Source organism: Neomonachus schauinslandi, chromosome 14 (assembly GCF_002201575.2).
Source record: "Neomonachus schauinslandi chromosome 14, ASM220157v2, whole genome shotgun sequence".
In the NCBI taxonomy this organism is placed as follows: domain Eukaryota; kingdom Metazoa; phylum Chordata; class Mammalia; order Carnivora; family Phocidae; genus Neomonachus; species Neomonachus schauinslandi.
In genome coordinates, this window is record NC_058416.1 from 16,230,019 (window position 1) to 16,253,348 (window position 23,330).

General features: G+C 44.5%; 1 protein-coding gene across 1 annotated transcript in view; it reads left to right on the forward strand.

Moving 5' to 3' along the window:
- The window catches only part of CCBE1 (collagen and calcium binding EGF domains 1), a 219,639-nt gene that overhangs the window by 171,564 nt on the left and 24,745 nt on the right, over positions 1–23,330 (forward strand). The window contains exon 3 of the mRNA XM_021686393.1: positions 19,176–19,228. Coding sequence (XP_021542068.1) covers positions 19,176–19,228 — 53 coding nt within the window. The remainder of the gene's footprint in view (positions 1–19,175; positions 19,229–23,330) is intronic.

A 23,330-nucleotide genomic window follows, 5' to 3' on the forward strand; every position in this document is an offset into this window, starting at 1 on the left:
CTGCATGATCTTCTGAGGGTCCCTGCGGCTGTCAGCGCTGCCACAGTGGAAATACAGAAAGGGTGGGGAGGGGCACTGCTGTGGTTGTCCCCCAGGGGGAGTCACACAGGGAGAAACGGGCACGAGGTGGTCTCCTGGAATCTGTGAGGAAGCCCTGTGCTCTGGGTCCAGCCCGTCAGCACCATTGTGGGTGAGGGCTGCGCTCAGACCGGCGCTGACCAGGGCATCCTTGGGCTGGAGGGTGGTCTCAGTGGCCCCCAGGATCGTTTTGCCCCCCACTTTCCTGGGAGTTCTCTCTTGACTCAGGGAGCTCTGCTGGAGGGCCACCTCCTACCTTTTAGAACTGAGCTTTCTAGAAGTGGACCCTCATTCCATAAGATGCATCCGAGATAGCCTTCCTCACAGGCATCCAAAGCCCCCAGAGCGCCAATCCCTGGAAGATATTGGCCCAAACTGGAAATACCTAGAGCAGCTGTGGCTGTGTGGGAAGGTCCTTCCCATTGACCCCTGCTCCCTAACCATTGCCCCATCTTGCCACCACATATAAACACCCTTCAGTTCCTGCAGACATCTGCAGATCTCTGCAGTGTTGAAATGGTACCTCTGGTTCAGTGGGCCGCTGTTGAGCATAAGAAGACCATTGCTTCCCTAGTGTCATTTATTAGACTTCAGAAAGCAACCCCTAGTCCATCCCTTGCCCCAAGGCATCACCCCTCACCCCCTATGGTATCTGGGATTCTTCGCTTTGTCATGGTGTCTAAAAGTCCATCAAAGACTGACTCCTCCGAGTCGAGCACCATCCTTTCCCACCCGCCTTTTCTTTTTTTTTTTTTTTTTTTTTACAGTTGATGCCCTAAGAGAGTGGTGTCTCCTAGTGTCCATAACAGTGCTTGGGATGTATGAGTAAACAACACTGAGACCACTAGGACAAGTTTTCAAGGTTACAGTTATTGCTTAATCACATGGCACTATTTGCTCATTATCGCAAATGCTATGCTTGGGGGAGGGAAGAAAACTGCTCTCTCCAACTTCTGAGAGCCACTTGGCCTGAGGCTCCATCAGGAGACCAGATTAGAAAGCATTTCAAAGATCTGGAGTAGGGGCATCAGTTAATAATATAACAGCAAGGAGTGGTCACGTGCATGAAACAGCAATGCGTCTGTTAGCCTTATCACTTTTTCCTAATGGAACCCACAGAAGGATGTCTTTTGGCCAGGAATAAGGAACCAGACCCCAGGGAAAGCCATTCAGAAGACAGCACTGAGGCCCTGCCAGGGACTTAAGCACTTATGTGGCCAGAGACACTAGAACTTCCCTTGTTTTTTAAAGCAAGCTTACAGTTAAGAAACACGTTTCCTCCTCGGCTTGCTTTGCTCAGCCTGGTACCACTGGTTTCTTGTTTAAACTCAAGCTACGACTCTTTCTCGAGGTTACCAGTAAATAATTTACTAACTGCCAAAAGCACTCGGACATTCGTCTGTTATTGACAGAATCCAACTCTCAGTGTGATAAGGGCTGTGTCTACAGGTGAATAAAAATATTTGAACCATCCATTAGTGGTTTCTGCACATGAAACAAATATTTGTGCTTTTGATAAAACACACAGTAGTCATGGAAACTGTACTTACGATTAACCCCCAAATCCAAAGCCTTTTGTACTGTTACTTCCCAAAACTAGATCATCCATATGTTACCAGGATAACTGGAAAAGATCAAGATCTTGGTTGCCAAGAACAGAAGTGCCACTTGAATCTCAAGAATAAAGGGAGCTGTGGTTAGGATGGTTGGTGTGAAGTTGGGGTAGGGGGGAGGCTGCAGTGTCAGAAAACTGAGCCGCCCTGGGGGTGGCTCCACCCTCATGTCCCTCATGAAGTCTCTGCTGCTCTCAGGAGTCTGACCGTTCCTCAGATTCCCCCCTCCCCAACTCAGGGTTTCAGCCCACTGGTCTCTCCAGACCTTTCTCAACTGCAGGAGACTCGGCTGTATCACTGTGGCTAGCTAGCCTACCCACGGGGCATCTGTTAGTGTAGAGCCCTGGACAGGAGCGTGAGATTGGTCTGGCTCACTTTTTTGTCCTGGGAGAGATGGCTAGATCGGACACTCTTGATCCAGATGTCCCTTCCCAGGCTTCTCAACCTAGAGGACAGGAGGGACAGGCACACCAGGAGGAGTGCCTCTTGGTACAAAGTAGGACTGTCCGGGCTACCCAGTCAGAAGCAACAATGGGCTGGGCAGTTTTCCCTAGGAAGGGACCATGGGTGGGCAGGCACAGAGACTGACCTCTCTGGGTAATTTGAGGCTCAAGTTAATAAGGCACTGTTATCCCTTACCATGTAACATAAAACCAAACAGTGCTATGTCCCTCGGGCCAGGATAAACAGCACCTCGTCATGCTCTTCTGAATGTCCTGTCTCTGCCCTGAGTGGCCTTCCATTCTCTGCACTGTCTAGATAGATCTTATCCCTCCCATAAAATCCACATCTAATCCACACAGAATTCTCAGACCGCACCGGTCTGGGCCTGCCCTGTTCTGTGGTCATTTTGATGGACTGAGTATTTTTTGATATCTTGAGTATTAGATTATTTTTGAAGGTCAAGTTGTAGTTGAACTGTTCTGAATCCTCAGGTCTTTTTATTTTAGGATTCTTCCCATTTCCCAAGGCATCTATTGGTGACTTGCTCAGGGTCAGCATTTGATGATTATTCATTGATTCAGTCTAAGTTAATGTGCTGTTTATCTTCAAGCCTTCCAGTGTTTCGTAGCAGTTCATCATAACTGTTATGAACATTCATTTACCATACACTGTAACCCCTGCGCTGAAGGAAGAGGACAGAGTAATAGTAACCATGACTGTTCCTCCTGCTATCATTATTACTGTCTCTTTATTGGATATTTCTTATGTAACAGGAACTATACCAAGTGCTTTGTCCATCTCATTGAAACCCTAACAAAGTACGTATTCATACTGCATTTCGCAGAAGAAGAAACTGTGAAATGTAAATTTATACATAACTTACATCAATTCGTCCAACCAGTAAGTGGGGGAATTGGGTTTCAAACTCAGGTTTGCCTGACTTTAAAACAGATGTCCATAAAGTGATACCAGGCAAGGTCTCCACATTTTTGTGTTTAACCGTTCTGATTTGTTCGGGCCTCCTAAACACAGAGGCTTATGTCGCCACTCAGCAAAGATCCAAAATTAGCATCCCGACACCCCTTCTTACCCTGGACAGGGTGGCTGAGTTGCCAAGCCTCTGGACTGTTGTTCCAGCTGCACCATTGAACAGTCTGGGACAGCCTAGACTAGCTGCGCCTGCCAGTTCTTCATCTCAGACAGGGAGCACATACTACTTACTCTAGATAAAGCTGAGTATTTTTAGTCCCAGAAGGCAGAAGATGGTAAAGGCAATTTGTCATTATTCCATACAGGAAACATTACTAGGGTTACACACTCCTTAATCTCTATCCACTACCCTTGCCAGCCCCTAATTCCTTCTGCACCTTGTAATACAGAAAAGGAGGAAGGAAGGAAGGAAGGAAGGAAGAGCCCATAGGAGGCCAGAAAAGATAAACCAAAAGGGGGGGAAAAAAAAGATAAGGCTATTACTCTTATCATGTAAAAATAGTGTCTTGGATACATTCTTCCTAAGGAAGGAATACTAGCCAAGTTCAGTTCAGTCAGGATGTGCCAAGCATCTGTGATCTCTCCAACATTAGGCTAGGTCCTCAGGATAACCAGGACCTGATCCCTGACCTGGAGTTCATGGTCCCTTAGCAGAACCTGATTCCAGCATGCACAATGGTAGAGATTCACATATCTTCCCGTAGCCTGTAAGAGTCTCTGCAGCACTACCTTTTTTATAGAGCCCCAAATTATACTTTGTTGTCAGGGATCAGACTTACTATTCTAAGAAACTCTCAAAATTTGCAAAAAGGAAAAAATACCATGATAAATGACAAACCGCACTGTCGACTCAATATAGAGGTGTGGTCAGCCTCTCCCTTCTAATTGATACTTCGGATATCAAGGAGCCCAGGTTGTTTTAAAAGTGGGTATACCTTGCATCAACAACATCCATTCTTGGATGGGAACCCTTAGGAACCCTTACTGAGTTGATCCGTGTATTGACTGACACGGGATGACCTCCTGAGAACCACCACTTGAGCAAATTTATCTCAAGGTCATTAGCACACATGGACTGCAGGTCCCGGGGAGTCAGAACTACCCTAAAGAACCTATGGCATGAGCCACGTCTGAGAGCCATCCAGAGGTCTCATTACTTTCCCATGTGTTTGTAAAACATTCTCAAGACATCTGCTCACTCATACCAATGTCTGGAATGGTCAGAAACTAATTTCTTACAGCAGTTCCTTCTAATTCATGCCTGTTCCCCCCCACCCCCACCCCGAGGACTGAGGATGTACGTTTTTTGACCTGGATTTCTTTTTTTCCAGTCAAAAAATACTCATAAATGGAATATTTCATACTATCATTAATAATTTTGCATGGAGTAGTAATTACTTGGAACCAGAGGTTTTTTTTGAAATTTTTAAAACCCATTTAAGTATAATTTACATCTTTTTTAAAAGAATTATTTTAGAGCACACATGTATGAGAGCGGCAGAGGCAGGGAGAAAGAGCATCTCCAGCAGACTCCCCACTGAGTGTGAAGCCTAACATAGGGCTTGATCCCACGACCCTGAGATCCCGAGCTGAGCCGGACACTTAACCGACTGAGCCACCCAGGCACCCCTGACTTACATCCCGTAAAATGCACCAATTCTAAGTGTACGGTGAGTTTTGACAAAGTATACACCCATGTAACTACCACCACAGTGAAGATAGAGAACATTTTCGTCATCTCAAAAGCCAGGATATGTGGCGGTTGGGGCAGATCTAAAATATTACCCTAGTCCAAGACCCCTTCTGCCCAAGAACAGGAAGCAGGGACCCAGAGCAGGACAGTGATTTGTTCAAGCTCACGTAGGCAGTTCGTTGGTTTCTTCGGTATCACTTCTCTCACTAGTCCTTTTTTCTCTCTGGCTTCCCTCCTGGGCCCAGTTCTTGCAGGAGGACATCTCCCCAAATCATGTCCTTGGCCCACACCTTCCCGGGCTGTTTTTACCCGATGCTCAGCTTCACCCGTCCCTCTGAAGTCCCTGCTTCGCCCTGGAGTTGCCTGAGGCCTCGAATATCCTAAACACTATGTCCAAACCGAGGGTAATTAAAACCTCCTATCATCCCCAAGTTTATGCCATAAAAGTCTTTTGTATTTAGCTCTTTTCCCACTTAACCTGCACTAGTTAATGGTGACCTCATCCTCCAGACAGCTCCGCTGAGAGAATTCTCTAGTCTTGGATGTCTCTGTTTTTCGTGTTCTCTACATCCCATGTGTTAGGAAATCCTATAGATTCTGCCTCCAAAATTTCTTTAAAGTCCGTCCTCATTGTTCCGTTCCACTACCCCATTTACCCTGTCTTAATTTCTTGCCTAAAATATTTCAGTGGCCCTTCCTCTGGGCCTGTACTGTGACTCTGACTCAGATTCCATGAGTTTCAGGCTTGGGCTTATCCTGAAAGTGGTCTCCATCCTCAGTCAAGGGCAGGGAATTTTTTCTCCAGAGGGAAACTGAGATTGCAAGACAGAGAAACTGGATTTGGGGCCAAGCTAGAGAGACGAGGCTGATGTATAGTGAGGGTGAGTGCCCCTTTGTCTGGACCCAGATATATTTTTCTGGGGCAGGAGCAACTCCCGTGGGCTACACATTTCTGTAGCCTCTGACATTGAATTACGACTCTTTCCATCTGTACTGAGAAAACACAGTGTACTTCTGTCATGATGTTGTTAATGCCCCATCTTGTGTTCTTGGGAGTTGTGAATATGTATTTCTCGCACACTGTGTTCAAGGGCCACATGCACATCTTACTCATCACCATACCTCCTGTAACAGGTGGCCTCTCAAATCCTGCAGCTTGGATTCGTGTCCAGCTCAGCTACTAATTTGAACAGTTACTTAAGCGTTCTGTGCTTTAGTTTTCCCATCTGTAAAAAGTGTGGTTATGCGAATTTAATTAAGTAATCTATGGAAAATGCTTGGCTTGGCATAGAGGAAGCTCTCAATTAAGTGCTAGTTGAATTAAATGTAATGCTTCCAGTTGTTAGCTAATCTGAAGTTGTTACCGCAATTCTGGATCATTATATAATTCGGTTTGTAAAGTAGAAGACTCCCGCTCTCATCTGTAACTGATTTAGAGGTAGAAATCCCACTTTCAGTAATGTATGAAATTAGACCTGAATTAATGTCCGTTGTATTTCATTTTCCATAAGAGTTTGATGCATGTGAGGAATATGTCACATGAGTAATTAACAAAGAAGATCTCAGATCGGGTCCCCTCCGTCTTTGAAAGTCATTACAACTAAAGCCCTCTACTTTAAGACTTCCTCATTTGATTCCCAGGTGACTGACCCGTGGGCAAAAATCTGAATCGGGAAATTGTAGTTAGATGTTTCCTGTACTGAGAGCTCCCTGGAGATGCCTCATTTACAAGGTGAAATGCAGGGAAGGCGGCCGAGCGCCAATGAAAGTCTGCCCACTGTGCAGAAAGGAGGATCGTAGCCCTGTCAAAGCAGAGAGCTCTCTAGCTTTGGTTAATTTGCGAGGAAGGCTCCAGACATTTACATTTCAAGGGTCAGTATTTCACAAGGCTCAAGGCTCCATGCACAGTTGTTCCTGGAGCAGAATAAAAGGCTGGGTCTTCTCCAGGCCCCCTTATGTCTTACTAAGCTCTCATTCCAGTAGCCTTGCTCCCATAGATCCATTTCCTTCAGTTATTTTAGCTTTTAGGGTGTATTAGGCTCCTAAAGCTGAAACCAAAAATAATAGCTTAAACAAGGTGGAAGTTGCTCTTACATAAAACCATCCCGAGTCCTTAATTCATATGGTGGCTGGACAGCATCATTGAGCTTCTTGTATGTTGAGCCACCCATCACTAAGATCCAAGATAGCGCACTACCGTGTTCATGCTCCTACTCACGGGAAGGTGAAAGGGAGAGATTATGTGCCCCCTTCCATGTAAGGGTGGCACCTGAGAGTTGCACACATCATGGCTACTCACATCCTGTTGCCCAGCTTATTCACAAGGCAGTACCTGGTGGGTGAGAGGCTGGGGAATGCTTCCTTTCTTTCTGGGTGGTTACGTACCCAGCTATAATTTGGGCTTTTGTTACAATAGAAAAGGAAGTAGATAAGGAGAAACCGCTGGCTATCTCTGCCACAGTAATGACCTTTGGAAGTGCAGCTGTTGTGGGTCATCTGGGTCTCTTACTAGGGAGAAAAATAGAAGGCGATGTTTAAAAACAGGCTTGTGGATTATTTGCCTTCAAGTTCTGGCCCCATCAAGGATACTCTTCTATGCCAGTTTGTCAGTGAGAAGTTAATTTTCTTCTATTTTAAAATATAACATGTTCTCGCTATGGAAGTTAATACCCGATCATTGCAGGAAATCTGGAAGATACAGGGCAAGCAAAATGAATACAACATGGGTACATGGGAGTTTGCAGTTTAGGAGTCTTAAGAGAGGTCAGAGTTGAAATCCTGAAGCTGAATGCACCCTTTGAAGGAGAGAGAGCAGGAAGAAATGCTAGCTGAGCTTCAGGGAAAGCCCTGAGTGGGAGGAGAAGGCAGAGAAGCAGGCAGGAACTTGAGGATGCTTTGGTAACCATGGATGACTTCTTGTATTTGGTTTATCATGAAAATTCAGTGCTTGAACATATTTTCTTGATGAATGCCATTTAGCAGATTATTAATAACCATTCAGGCAGGGTCACCTGGGTGACTTAGAGAAGCGTCTGCCTTCGGCTCAGGTCATGATGATGGGGTCCTGGGATCGAGCCCCGCATCGGGCTTCCTGCTCAGCAGGGAGCCTGCTTCTCCCTCTCTCTCTACTCCTCCCCCCACCCCTCCCTCCCACTCGTACTTTCTGTCTCTCAAATAAATCTTAAAAAACAAAACCATTCAGGTGTTGCTAGGATGATGGTTAGAGGGTTGATAGAATAAAAACACAGCAGTGACTAGGGCTCTGGGCCCCACGGTGTCACTGCATAGGGTGAACTATGTTGCTGCAAGGAATAGTCTCCACTTTCCATGCCCTGTCCACGGACAATGACCCACAAAGAGAGACACAATTCACAGTTCTCGGTGCTTCTGAAAATTAGCAGCTATGGGAATAAACGTCAGCAGAGATGCATTGGCTTAAACATGTCTCCTGAATGGGGGAAATGGTTCTATTAAAATCCTTTCTAAGGCAAACCTCTATTAAACCAGTTTTCTGATGAAAAAGAAAAAAAATGAACATCTTTCTAAATGATACACTCAATCCCAGAAGCAATCTCTTAATAAATGCTATATATTGGTTCCCAGTGACTTGGTCAAAAGCAGACTGGTTGAAACCTAGCTGGTCAAGTTTGTCCAAAATGTCAATCCTGAGGAGTCTCTGGGTGAAGTAAATCATGATGGATGCCTATATGCGCTATTCTCAAATGTGCTCACGAATGTTACTACTTTACCAGCTTTCAAAACCAGCTTCCAAAACCATTGCCAAGCCTGGCATTAGAAATGTACCAAAACACCCTTGAAAAATCCCTAAAGATCCCTTTAGTTTCTTATTTCCTTTATTTTCTCTTATTAAGAAAATCAGTACCTGCTCGTTGCGGGAAAATGGAAAAAAAAAAAAAGAACCAGGCTTACTGTGGTGATCATTTCACAGTGTCTACAAATATCAAATCAATATGTTGTGCACCTGAAACTGGTCTAAAGCTGTAAGTCAATTTTATCTCAAAAAAAAAAAAGAATCCACAAGGAGCATCTTTCATCTTACCCACATAGAGAGATCCATGAATACCCAACCTAACCTTTCTTTTTTTAATGAAAAGATATCTCACTACGTGTGTGTGTGTGTATACAGACACAATTTTATTGTTTCTTATACAAAGATAGTGCCAAACTATCTCTCTCAATTTATCATTTTTATGTTTCAGAAATGATCAACTTCTCAAATGAATTAGGGAAAAGGCAGCCAGCAAGCAAGATGACGAAGGTTGATGGGGTAGAAAACTCACTTGGGGGAGACAAGGAAGGGGAGCATCGGCATCGTGGCAAAGAGGCAGAGAGTCAGTCCCAGGTTCTCGTCTCCAAGGCCCGTGTGGACTCGGGGCGGCCCTCTACCGAGGTCCCTGACCGTGTGCGTCTGAGAACATGGCAAGGAGATGGGGAGACACTGACCAAAACATGGGAGGTGGCTGCGCGTGTTCTCAGCCCTGCAGCCTGGGCTGTCATCCGCACCCCCTGCGAGCTCCTGGGCCAGCTTTGAGCAAACAGCACGAGATCCGATTGTGTGCACGCATTTCACCGTTGAGAACAGAAATTACACTGAGCAGAGAGAGGGGAATGGAACGCGTTAGTAGCTTGAGAGGGTTTCACTTCTCCTGCTAGCCGGTAAAACGATCCTTGCGCCAGAGTGACCGTGGAAACGAAACGGCCAAGACACTGGCTTTGGTACTGCAGTCAGTCAGCCCGGACGGCGTCTGCCTGAAAGCCAGGGCAATGGGCAGTCAGACTGTGGCCCAGCTGCTCACTTCCTGATGCCCCCTCCTCTAAAACACTCGAGCGTCCCTGAAGGTGAGCGCTGGACGGGGGACACAACAGGAAAACCAGCCCATTTCCTTCTACGTGTTCTGTTTGATGTAGGTACAGAGCACCATACTAAGCTGTGCATGCACATCTTCACTCTTTGACCCCTCACCGCAAGCCAGTGAGGTGGGTACTATTACTACCCCATTTTACAGATGAGGAAATCAAGCTAGGGGGACTTTAAGTCACTTGTCTAGGTCCCACAGCTGGAAAGCAGCAGAGCCTGGATTCAAACCTGGGAGGTACAACCCCCAGGGCCAAGACCCTAACCACCAGCTCTTCTGTCTTCCTGGGGTGTGTGTGATGAACGTTTGTGGAAGGAATAGATTATCACCACTTGAAGCCTTGTAGGGATAAATGCTTTCTGGTTATCTCAGCCCCATCTAAGAATAACCCTCACGTACCTTAAAAAAAAAAAAAAAGTTTTTCAGTAATTCAGAGAACTAAAACCCAGATGACACCATGCCCAGGGAGTTACTGGCTAGAAGTATGACTTCAACAGCGTTCTCTCCTCATTTGATCTTTTTGTGTATGTTTGGTAAAATACACATAACATAAAATTTACCATATTAACTATTTTTAGGTGTGTAATAGCATTATGCACGTTGACATTGTGGTGCAACCGTCACCATCCATCTCCAGAACTTTCTCATTCTCCTGAACACTGTGTACCCATTTACCCACAACTCCCCATCCCCTCCCCACCCAGCCCCTGGCCACCACCTTTCTACCTATGAATTTGACCACTTGAGGTACCTCCTGTAAGTGGAGTTACACAAAATTTGTTCCTTTGTGTGATTTCACTTAGCGTAACGTTTTCAAGTTCCATCCGTATTGTAGCACATGTCAGAACATCCTTTAAAGGATGAATAATATTTCATTGTGTGTGTGAGTGTATCACATTTGTCTTCATTCATCTGTCAAGGGACATCTGGGGTGTTTGTACCTTTGGCTATTGTGAATGATGCTGCTGTGGACAAATACCTGTTTTGAGTTTGCTTTCACTTCTTTCCGGTATATACTCAGAATTGTGGGATTGTGTGGTTACTCTGTTTTTAATTTGTTGAGGAACTGCCATGCTGTTTTCCGCATTTGATCTTGACCATTAGTAATTGTGCATATGAAAGCACGTTACACGTAACATACTCCTTATGATTCCCTTCATATTGTCACTGAGATTTGGCAGGAACAAGCTTATATGCAGTTGAAGAAATAGGTTTGTTCCCCCCCGCCTTTTTTTTTTTTTTTTTTTACCTTCACTAATTGCTATAGTAACCGTGATCTTACTCGATTTGCCTGGGAGAAGCACTTTCTGGTTAAAGGGCTGGAACCAAGCATGCCTAGATGGGAGGTGAGTCATTTTACTGGGTTCTGTTCTCAGGGCATCTGGTATAAAAGGAATTCTAGTAGTTCATGTGAAGTCATGCAAAGCTCAATAAAAGTTTTGGCAAGAGAAGAAGGTTGAAAGAGAGGAAAGCTTCCTCACTCTAAGGAGTTTTACAAAGAAATTCAGGACCACTTTTAAATCCTCAGGCCTTCAGGGACACCTAGGTGTGTCAGGAGGTTAAGCAACTGACTCTTGGGGTGCCTGGGTGGCTCAGTCATTAAGCGTCTGCCTTCGGCTCAGGTCATGATCCCAGGGTCCTGGGATCAAGCCCCGCATCGGGCTCCCTGCTTGGCGGGAAGCCTGCTTCTCCTTCTCCTACTCCCCCTGCTTGTGTTCCCTCTCTCGCTGTGTCTCTCTCTCTCAAATAAATAAAATCTTTAAAAAAAAAAAAAAAAAACTGACTCTTGATTTCAGTTGAGGTCATGATCTCAGGGTCATGAGATCAAGCCCCGAGTTGGGCTCTGCACTCAGTGGTTCCTGGCAGGAGTCTCCCATGGACCCCCTCGTCTGGTATGCCACGGCAGGATTAGGTGGTGGAAAGAGACCGTGCATACTGGTCTCTGCATTTTCCCGGCCTTGTATCTCTTCAATTAGGATGGACTAACTGGGGATGTGGGGAAGCTGCCATCAGCTGGCCTTCAGAAGCCATCATGGGGAGGCTTTCATTGTTTTGGAATGAGATATTCCATTGAAAGGGTTCTTTAAAAATGTTTGGAAATTCTGTGTGCCTGGGCAGGATTATCTGCTCGTGGGCATGTCCCCCAGGGGCCTCCTGCTTGATGTGACAGTCTTGAGCTTCTCGGGTACACGTTTCCCCAAAGACTGTACCTTCTGCCTCTTGCAGTGGTAGATGAAGGGTAGCTGACACAGGGTTCCTGGGGGCAGGGGGGGGGCGGGGCAGGAAGTCCAGCTTCTCACCAGACTTTCAGATTGTCTTGCTCTCTTCTGGCCTCCCCCTTCCTCAGTACCTGGTGTGTGTGATTCGTAAGCCTGGCTGAGGTGCTGCAGGCTGTTGGCTTCTCCATAACCCCCTCTGGAGGCTCGTAGGTTTGAAGTTACTCCACTCTGCAAAATCACTTCCCAGGGAACTGGGTGGCTCACTCAGTTAAGCATCTGCTTTCGGCTCAGGTCATGATCCCAGGGTTCTGGGATCAAGTCCTGCACTGGGCTCCTTGCTCAGCAGGGAGTCTGCTTCTCCCTCTGCCCCTCCCCCTGCTTGTGCGAGCACGCTCACTCACTTGCTCTCTCTTATTCTGACAAATAAAATCTTTAAAAACACTTCTCATTCTCCCATCTACTGGCCACATTGCTATTAGACTTCATATTAGAATTATATTCCTAATCATGGATTTTGACCTTGCATTTTTATTTCTTATTCCCATTATTTGGGGTTAACTTGTGAAAGAAGAGGCCAAAAATATTACTTTTCCATCATCTTAAAATCAAAACTTTTCTCCCTCCCTCCTTTCTCCCCTCCCCTTCTCTTTTGTTTTTGGAAGAACGTATCAGCCATTGAATAAGAAGTGGAAGGAAGAGATAAGTCATAAGATGAAGGCATCTGGGAAGAGTGGCTTTTGCTATTTTTTTGCTGTGTTCATAAAGCTGTAGCTACAACACTATTCTGACCCTAAGCCAGGCCCTGTGCTAGGTAACTTTATTATCTGTAATCCTTGTGATAATTCTGCAAAGCAAATATTATGATTCATGTTTTATCCACGAGGAATCTGAAACTCAGCGAGTTTAAGAGATGAGCCCAAGGTCACATCGCAAGCTCTTTAAGTGACAGAGCCAGAATTGTAAATCAGATTGCTTGACCCCAAAACCATTGCTCCATCCACCACATGGAGCTTGGCACAAAGAACCCTAAAATACTCTAAAAAGTGCAGTTCTTTCTCTCATTTAAAAAAAAATTCTGATCCATCTGGTGCATATCTAGACAGCTATGCAAAGGAAACCCCAAATCTTAGGAAAATTTACTATTGTGGAGCAACTGTTGAAATATTTCTTGCCTTATAACTCACTTGACCTTTCAAGATCCCTCCTTGTCCTCTAATTCTATAGACAGTTTAAAAAAAAAAAAAAACTTTTCTAGAATCTGCTAACTAACAGCAGACAGATGATGGCATTTCTACCATCTTCATTTTCCCGATTCCATTTTTCCTTCCAAAAGCTCTCCTACACACTCGGTTGCTGGGATATATCTCTGGCTCCACTGTGTTTATTTATGATTTTGTATGTGTGTTAACGCTCCGGGGCACCCAGGGGAAGCCTCCACAGACTTTCCCGATTAGCAGATGTTGCCCTTTCTATGTAACCACCACCCCTGATCACCACTTCCCCTCGCCAAGAAATGAGAAAAGCATTTGCATTTGGAAAACCAAGCTATGACACATGAAGCGGATTAAGCAGGACCATCTCCCCAGAATCCACATGAGCTTTTCCCATCTTCGTTTGTTTTTCTTAAAGATAAAAACCACACAGCCGTGTTTGTAGTTCGGTCTAACAAGTGCCTTGCTTGCATAACGAGAAGGAGATTTCACTTTGGCTATCTTGACTTCGTTATACGTAAATTATGTTGTAAGTAATCTTTGAAATGGCATGACGTGTGGCCAGTGTTTATTTTTTTATACTTTGGAATATTTCATTGTTTATTTTAAATGGTTTATGTTGGATGGGTGTTTAACATGCAAAATAATGCTGTCTTCCCAGGAACTCTAGAGAAGCAGGAGGGTACAGTGGAATCTCAGATCTCCTCTTGAGCAGAGAGATGGCGTTAGGTATGCAATTTAAGAAAAAAAAAACAGCCAAGGGGAAGTTAATTCTTAGTTGAGAAGGTATTTAAATGAAGCATGGCCATTCTGAAGCTTAGATCTTCTCCTGATAGAGCTCCGTAGCCTTTTGAAAGCATATCAAATCACTATGTTATTTAATTTCATAAAAAGGCAAATGACAGATTACTTTGGGCTCCCCTAAATGGACAATCCCAAGCCTTTGCAATGCTCAGAAAGATCAGAATGCCCACACATGATGTCTTGGATGTAGAAAGAGAGATTGTTGTAAGGGTTGCATCCATGTGCATGAACTTTGAAATGCCATCGAACTTCTCAGCAGCTGTACGTTAGGTGCACTATTTAAATAGAAATAGAACCATATGTTTAAATGTGCTGTTGTACTTAAGATGTATCAAAAACACATGTTTCCCCTCCATCCAACTTTCTTGTGATTTGCTTGAGTTTCACATAATCTAGGGCACTGTTCTTCCTCTTAGAGTTCTCTGTAGGACAGCTTCAAGTAATGCAGTAAGTAAGAGCTGTAAAATTTTAATGAATACCCTATTAAGCAGTTTTCTTTCTGGTTGTTAGGAACTTGGACTTTCTTAAACCATGAAAAACTAGACAGTGTAAGTTTCACGGAATGTAAAGGTAGAACCTCTACCTCTGTTAGAAATAATAATCAAAATTTCTACCCCAGGGGCTTCCCTTGTCATGTAAAATTATAAATCAGTTGGAGCTGTTGGGAAATTATGTCCAATTGGAAAACTCTGGACATTGCCACACATCATTCATAGCAGTAAATCTTACACACCATAAAATAGGCTGAGGAATGATTCAAAATAACCTATATTGAGTGTACACATACAGATTGTCAAATGTGTCCTTTGCAGGGGAGGGGACCTTTAGTTATTTCACTCAAGTCTGATTCAGGAACATCCCAGATGCTACCGGTTTTTATAATGGAAGCCCACTTATTATGCGTTTGAAGTAAGATTGTCCACCACAGCTGGATTGCACATGAGAAATGTTGCAGGGAGAAATGAGGCTGTGCTGTACCCAGTTGGGCCTCAGAATATTCTCTCACCAGATGTGATATTTGTAAGTTGTATACATTGTATACATTTTTAATTCATTTTATATAAAGTTTATAAATGGATTTAATAAAATTCTTGCAAATTTTAAAAGTTTTAGGAAGAGGGGCATCTGGGTGACTCAGTTGGTTAAGCATCTGCCTTTGGCTCGGTCATGATCCCAAAGTCCTGGGCTCGAGCCTCGCGTCAGGCTCCCTGCTCAGCGAGGAGTCTGCTTCTCCCTGTGCCCCACCCCTGCTCATGCTCCCTCTCTCACCTGTTCTCTCTCTCTGTCTCAAAGTCTTAAAAAAAAAAAAAAAAAAAAAAGTTTTAGGAAGAGATTGCTGAGATTGTTTCTCCTGTGAGTTTAACCCGCCTAGCAGACCAGTCTACAAAGACTGATTTGACGGGCACCTGGCTGGTTCACTGGGAGAGCGTGCAACTCTTGATCTTAGGGTTGTGAGTTCAAGCCCCACGTTGGGTGTGGCGATTACTTAAAAACAAAATCTTAAAAAAATAAAATTGACCAATAATTTGTAAAAGTAGAAAGTAATGTTAAATTATTGTCTCACTGAAATGTGATGGAAAACATGCATTTAAGTGTATCATATTTTTCTTTTCTTTTTTTTAAGATTTTATTTATTTGACAGAGAGAGACATGGTGAGAGCAGGAACACAAGCAGGTGGAGTGGGAGAGGGAGAAGCAGGCTTCCCGCGGAGCAGGGAGCCCGATGCAGGGCTCGATCCCAGGACCCTGGGATCATGACCTGAGCCGAAGGCAGACGCTTAACGACTGAGCCACCCAGGCGCCCTAAGTGTATCATATTTTTCTTAGAAGTCTTTGTCTAACCTGGTGGAAGGTTCGGACCATTTGACAAAAGGAATTTGCTTTAGGACCCAGATAATGCCTAATTTCCCAGATCTGTGGTTCCTGCCCCCGTATTCACTACAACGTACAAATGATATGCTCACACACGTGGTGGCATCGATAGACTGCAGGTGATTGATGTGCACTTCCCAGTCGCTGGACCATATTTAACCTAAAAAGCGTGTTCAAATACAGATGATTGAGAATGATATTTTGATGGGAATAACCTTGAATGTGATTTCTCTTACTGTTACAAAGAAATCGTTTTTTTAAAATGATAGTTTAACCTTTATAATCAATGCAAAAGATCTTGGGCTATATTTTGGAGATTTGCAAATTCACCACACCCAGGTTAATTCTTGGCCTCTGAATTAACATACTAATTTTGGAAGTGGTCAAAGGAAGCTTACCAGGAACCCAGCTGGGAGAGAAGGGGAAGGAAGGGAAGAGTAAGGAGGCTGGAGAGATGGAGAACAAAGGGGAATGTGCTGCGGCGAAAATGTCAATGTTGTATACTTTCACACACACTGTAGACATTTTGTTACCATGTAGGTCCTTTTACAGCCCTGCCATTTTTTTAATTCTGCAGTTCTCTTTGTTGCATTTACTTGCATTATGAATCCTGCAAGACAGTGTGTAATTTTTGCTTTAAAATAAGCATGAAAAAATAGCCTTTTATATGTACCCAGATACATCATGCATGAGGCATTTTGTTCCTTCCTAAAGATCCAAGTTCCCACCCGGTACCCTGTCCTTTTATTCTGAAGAACTCCCTTTAGTATTTCTCGTCACCCAGCTCTGCTGGTGATGAATGCTTGGTTTTCTTTAATCTGAAACGTCTTTATTTCATCTTCATTCTTGAAGGGTATTTTCACCGGATATAGGATTCTGGGTTGACAGCTGGTTTTTCTCACCACTTAAAAGATATCCTACCACTGTTTCTGGTTACCATCTCTTTTGATGAGCAGCGCATGGCCACACGCTTATAGATGTGCACATTCTCTCTGCCTGCTTTCAGGATTTTTCTCTTTAGTTTTCAGCAGGAGGACTATGATGTCTCTAAACGGTTTTTTACGTGTGTGTATTTAACACATTTCAGGTTTGCTGAACATTTTTAGTCTGTAAATTTGTTTTTCACTAAACTTGGGATTTTTTTTTTAAGATTTATTCATTTCAGAGAGAGAGCACAAGCATGGGGTGGGGGGAGAGGGAGAAGCAGGCTTCCCGCTGAGCAAGGAGCCCAATGCGGGGCTCGATCCCAGAATCCTGGGATCATGACCTGAGCCAAAGGCAGATGCTTAACCCCAGGCACCCCATCAACTTGGGATATTTCAACCATTTTTCAAATTTGTTTTTGGTTCCGTTTTCTCTCTCCCCACCTTCTGGAACTCCAAATGCCATACATTAGAACTTTTGAAATTGTCCCACCAGTCCCTGAGGTATAGTGCCTTTTTTTAATCATTTTTTTCTCTTTAAATCGGCTTATTCCTGTGCTTAGATCTTCAAATTCACTAATTTCTGTCGCCATTCAGTTGTTAAACCCATCCAGCGGGATGGTTTGTTTTTGGGTTTTTCTTTAAGATTTTATTTATTTATTTGAGAGAGAGAAACCGCATGAGAGGGAAGGGGTCAGAGGGAGAAGCAGGCTCCCCGCTGAGCCAGGAGCCCGATGTGGGACTCGATCCCAGGATTCTGGGCAGTCGCCCAACCAACTGAGCCACCCAGGCCCCCTGGTTTTTTTTTTAATTTGATGTATTTTCCAATTCTTCTATTTTGTTCTTTTCATAGTTTGTTTCTCTTAGATTTCCTACGTTTTCATTGATTACAAGTGTATTTTCCCTTATATCTTCAAACATAGTTGTAACAGCTGCTTTAACATTGTGTCTGATAATTCCAACATCTGCAGTTGGAATTGGCATCGTTGATTGTCTTTCCCTTGAGAATGGGTCACATTTGTACAAGTTGTATCATGGAGACCCTGAATCCTGTTCAATTCATCCAAGGAATGTTGATATTTCTCTTTTAGCAGGCAAGGAACTTGGTTGGATGTAATGTGAAAACTGCCTTGCAGTAGGTGGTAGCTCAAGCCTTCAGCCTGTGTTGTATTTAGCGGGGGTGTTTTGAGCCTGCTCCTCACACGCATGGGTTAGGGCTTACCAGAGCTTGGGAAGAATTTATACCTAGAATTTAAGGCTCCCCTTTTCCAGCACTCTCCTTTCCAGGGTTTCCCTCAATTTTTCATGCCTCTGGTTGCCCCAGCTTTGTCCTCCATTTGATTGAGCCAAAACTCCCTGTGGGTTCCCTGTGTTTTAGCTTTCCACACCACATAGCAACTGTGATAGGCACTTTGATAGGCTAAAGCCCTAAAAAGCAGGAAACTCAGTCCGGGTTGGTCCCTTGTTCAAAATTTCAGCTCTCCTCTTAAATCCTGCCCACTTCTCTTTACTCACCAGGACCTACCAGTGGTGGTTTGCTTCTGTTTTGTCCGGAGTTTATAGTTGCTATCTGTAGGGGGTTGGTCTGTTAGGAGCCTACAACTTCATACCAGACACTTAAGATTTCCAGTGGAGATTTACATTTTGAACTGATGGCACCATTTCTCTTAGAATTGCCTGCTGTTGGGGCACCTGGGTGACTCAGTTAAGTGTCCAATTCTTGATTTTGGCTCAGGTCGTGACCTCAGGGTCGTGAGATCGAGCCCTGCATCGGGCTCCATGCTCCACTTTGAGTCTGCTTGAGATTCTCTCTCCCTCTCCCTCTGCCCTGCTCCCACATGTGCTCTCAACTCTCTCTCAAAATGAATGAGTGATGAATGAGTGAATGAATGAACTGCTTGTTTGCTGTTTTAATTCAGATAATTTAGATACCTTTCAGTACCTTATGTGGTACAGGTGTAAAGCAAGCACTCAAATGGGAGTCAGAATACTTGGGTCCCAGCCTCAGTCTTACTAATAATTAGCTATCTAATTATTATAATTAGCCATCATTATAATTATCTAGTTGTTAGCTAATTGTTAAAATTAGCAAGTCAGTGAATCCCTGGCTTGTAGGCTGAGGGGCCTGGCCAGCCTCAAAGTTCCTTTATATCCTGAGGCCTCTGATCATCTGATCTAACTATCTTGAAGTCTCTGCATTAATCCACTTCATTGGATTCAAGTGATTAATTACACATATTACGTGATGAAAAAGGCGTCCCGCTATTGGAAGATGTGTCCATGTGCTATTGATAATATTTCCCCTTTTTATCTCTGCTTCCCTTAAAGCTACACAACCCCTTCTTTCCCTTAGGCCTCACTTTTCCCTGGGCACAAGTCATTCAGTAACTAAAAAGAATTATATTTTTAATCTAACATCCCATTTAAAATACATTTTTGTTTGTCTCTTAGGAAAAAATGCTGCAAAGGGTATAAATTTGTTCTTGGACAATGCATCCCAGAAGGTATGTAATATAAAAGATTGTCTTCTCACCTTGTTTGTGACTAGTCGTTAGGTGTCTATAAAGTTCAGATGTATATAGAATGTGTATGTAATTTCAGGGGTTTTTTGGCATTAAATTCTTCTAGTGCCAATTTAGCTCCATGTATAGTATGCTCTACCCAAATCATTACACAACTTATACACACATACTGAGCATCCTCAATATATACAAACAGTACACATGTATTTCAGGTTTTAAGCTCAGGAGGCTGTATTTCCCTAATCAGCATGTCATACACAGTTAGAACACAAGCATCCTCCCCACCTCTCTCTGCTTTTCATATGCTAAACTCAAAGCCCCTTCAAGCTCTGTGCTCAGCCCAGCACTGAGGAGACAGAGCAGTGTCAGACCTGGGCCCAGTCCTCAAAGCCCACACCCTCAAGCTGGGGAGACAGGATATAGACAAGCATGAAATCAGAGATACCTGAATTTTTTTTAAAGATTATATTTTTATTATTTATTTGTCAGAGAGAAAGAGCGAGGGGGAGCACAAGAGGCGGGAGGGGGAGTGACAGGCAGAGGGAGAAGCAGACTCCCTGCTGAGCAGGGAGCCCAATGTGGGACTTGATCCCAGGACCCCGGGATCATGACCTGAGCCAATGGCCAAGACTTAACCAATTGAGCCACCCAGGCATCCCAAGAGACCTGAATTTTAATTATACTTTCCATATTGCCTTAGTCCATTCTGGCTGCTATAACAGAAATACCATAGTCTGGTGACTTAAACCACAAATGTTTATTTCTTTTATAGTTCTGGAGGCTAAGTCCAAGACCAAGACCCTGGAAAACGCCATGCCTGGTGGGAGCTTCCTGGTTCATAGATAGCCACCTTCTTGCTATGTCCTTTCATGGCAGAAGGGACAAGAGAGCTCTCTGGGGTTTCTTTTATAAAGGCACCAAGCCCCTTCATGAGGACTCTGTCCTCATGATCTAAGCCCCTCCCAAAGGCCCCACCTTCTCAGACCATCACCTTGGAGGTTAGGATTTCAACATGTGAATTTCAAGAGGACAGGAGGATTCAGTGCAGAACACACACATCCTACCTTAGTCTTTGTGGGAAAGTATTAGTACTTGACTCATGGTTGTTTTAAGAATCTTAACCGCATGTGAGGTACTTGGAACAGAAGCTGGCTCTTATTAAGTGCTTGATAAATGGTTCCTGCTGTTGTTTTTAATAATGACCACAACATGTCTGGTAGAGGCATTCAGAGCAGAAAGTGTCTGGAGCAGGCCCGGGGCCAGAGGACCCAGGGCAGTCTGAGGTGATCTCAGGAAGGAGGGGGAGCCAGCTGATCAAGGAAGGCTGCCAAGGACCTGGACAGGTAGGAGGAAGAGAGCTGCAAAGGATCCCAGCGCTGATCCAGAGAACGCTAAGAACTGTTTGGAGAGCGTGAGATTAGTTTGCCTGGGGCCGGGGAGAGGTGGGTGGGTGGGTAATGAGAAATAGGTTTCTTCACTGTCAACCAAGAAGCCAGGCCTTTGCAGAGAACCAGGAGTGCAGCCAAGCCAATTCACGTTGCATTATCGCATAGAGAGCAGTTTCTTTGTCTCAGTTAGAAATAAATGAATCCCCCCTGCGTATTGCTCTCTTCGGTGAAAGGGTGGAAGAGTTCACTAAACCATAGCTGGGACCTTTGAGAAAGCTGCTTTAGGAAGGTTGGTTAGGAAATCACTTTACATAAGATGGTTTATGTGGCCTTGGGCCTCTCAGACTGAATTTCTCACTGCCAGCCAATTCTGTTGGTTAGAGCATGGTGGAAAAAACCCACAAAGAAAAAACCCACAAAGGTCAAAATAATTGCGTTCTTTTATAAGCCAGCTTTTCTCAGTCTGCAGCTCTGTCCTTTATATTTCAATTTGGCAGATACTAAGAAAACTAAGTTTAGGCCAGTCGATTTAAGATCCCAGCTAAAGACCTTGCCCAGCCTAAATAAAAACACATTACATGGGTACCACATACTTAGGGTTTCTTCAAATGTTGGGTGTTGTGGTTTCAAACATCAGAGCCTAAAGGTAGCCTCCCCTTGCCCTCAGTGGGGCCTGTGATACTGTGATTAACAAAGCCTTGCTCTAACTAGCAGGCTGCTCTGTTGCTGTCACTAGAACACTGAAGTGTTTCAATCTGTGGGAAGAAGTCTGTGTGCATGGGCTTCTTACTAAAGATCTCTACAGTCATAAAGATTTCCATGAGCAGGAATGCAACATAGAAATGTAGAAAGTCAGAAAAGATAGTATATTCGTTAGGATTGTCCAGAGAAGCAGAGAGAGGTTTCCTTAAAGGAATTAGTTGACAGGCTTGTGGAGGCAAGTCAAAAGTCCGCAGGATAGGCTGGAAACCCAGAAGCAAGGTAACGGTCTGAGTCAAAAGGTTGTCTGCTACCAAAATTCCCTCTTCCCTGGGGGAAGTGTTTTTTCTATTAAGGCCTTCAACTGATTGAAAGGGGCCACCAACATTTTGGAGGGCAATCTGCTTTATTCAGACTCTACCAAATTAAATGTTGATCCCCATCTAACAAATATCTCCACAGAAATGTCTAGAATGTCCTTGACCAAGTATGTGGGTACTGTGGCGTCTCCACATTGACACATAAAATTAACCATCACAGATAGTAAAGGGACTAGAATTTCTAAACAAATGTGCTGAGGAGAAGGTGCAATTTAAGAGAGTGTTGCCTCATGTTTGTTACTCTAAGTCAGAAGTCAACCACCCGTGGCCAAATCTGACCCACCGCCTGTTTTCGTAAATAAAGTTCTATTGAAACACAACCATACTCATGCACTTAAGTATTATCTACGGCTGCTTTTGCCCTACCACCGCAGAGTGGAGTAGTGGTTGCCAACCAGATCTACTCTGCCAAGCCCTCTGCTGTATTATTTTGATTTGCCAGGTGATAGAATAATCTCATTTGTCCTAGCTCAACAGTTATTAATTGAGCATAAACTGTAGGAAGAAAGTAGTGCCAGTTAGTCCAAGGGACACCGTCCTCGCCAGATACCCAGACAGTAGTAAGAGCTAGTAATAAAGGCAGCAGAAGAGCAGGTTAAGCTTTACTGTGTGTCGGGCCCTGTGCTTTAAGGCATCATCCAAATTAACCTTCATAAAAGCGCCATAAAGTCATTATTACTGTCACCCCTATTTTATAGGTTAGAGGATGAGACTTACAGGACCCGAGGTCACAGACGACATAGTAGCAGAGTTCGGAGGGCTGGCTCTGGAACCCATACTCTTCACCATAAGGCTGCATGCCTCCTAGCCGGGGACAGAGTAGGCATTCCACAAATAAGGCAGAACACAGGAGCAAGAGAAGAGTATAGAGCACAAAACATGAGCTGCCTAGGGGCACCTAAGCGTCTGCCTTCGGCTCAGGTCATGATCTCAGGGTCCTGGGATCGAGCCCCATGTTGGGCTCTCTGCTCAACAGGGAGTCTGCTGCTCCCTCTCACACTCCCTCTGTGCTCTCCCTCTCTCAAGTAAATAAAGTCTTCAACAACAACTACATTGGCTGCCTAGAGGTGGTATTTAGTTGAGGAAACCATGTTTGACTGGCAGGAAAGTAGACCTGGCATCACAATTACAGGGGAAAGGATTTAGCAGGGGCAGCTTTGCAGGTCCTCATGAGAATGGCATGATCCTTGCCCCACGGACGCCGTCTGCATCGGAGCTAAAGACAGACCGACCCACCCATTCCACCTTCCTGTGTGGCGGAGCAAAGCCGGGTTTACTCTGCGTCCGAGGATCATTTGTCTGTCAGCACCTAGGGAAGATAGCTCAGTGATTGAGATGCTGGATCTAGTCTGGAGGTGAATGTGCAGCCTGAGCTCCTGACTCCGAGCCAAAGTCCCTTCAGAGGCTTGTTAAGTATCCGTTTGTAAGGACTGGGAGGAGGAGATGCTTTAATTCTTTTCAAGTAAGAGGGCATCCAGAGACCTCCAGGGGCTCCCAGCCCCTCCTCAGCATGCAGGATACACACACGCACGCACACACACGCATGCCCCAGCCCTGCATCACTCACACCAGCTCTGTTCCAAAGCCTCCCTCACGCTCCTCCTAGCTCTGCGTGAC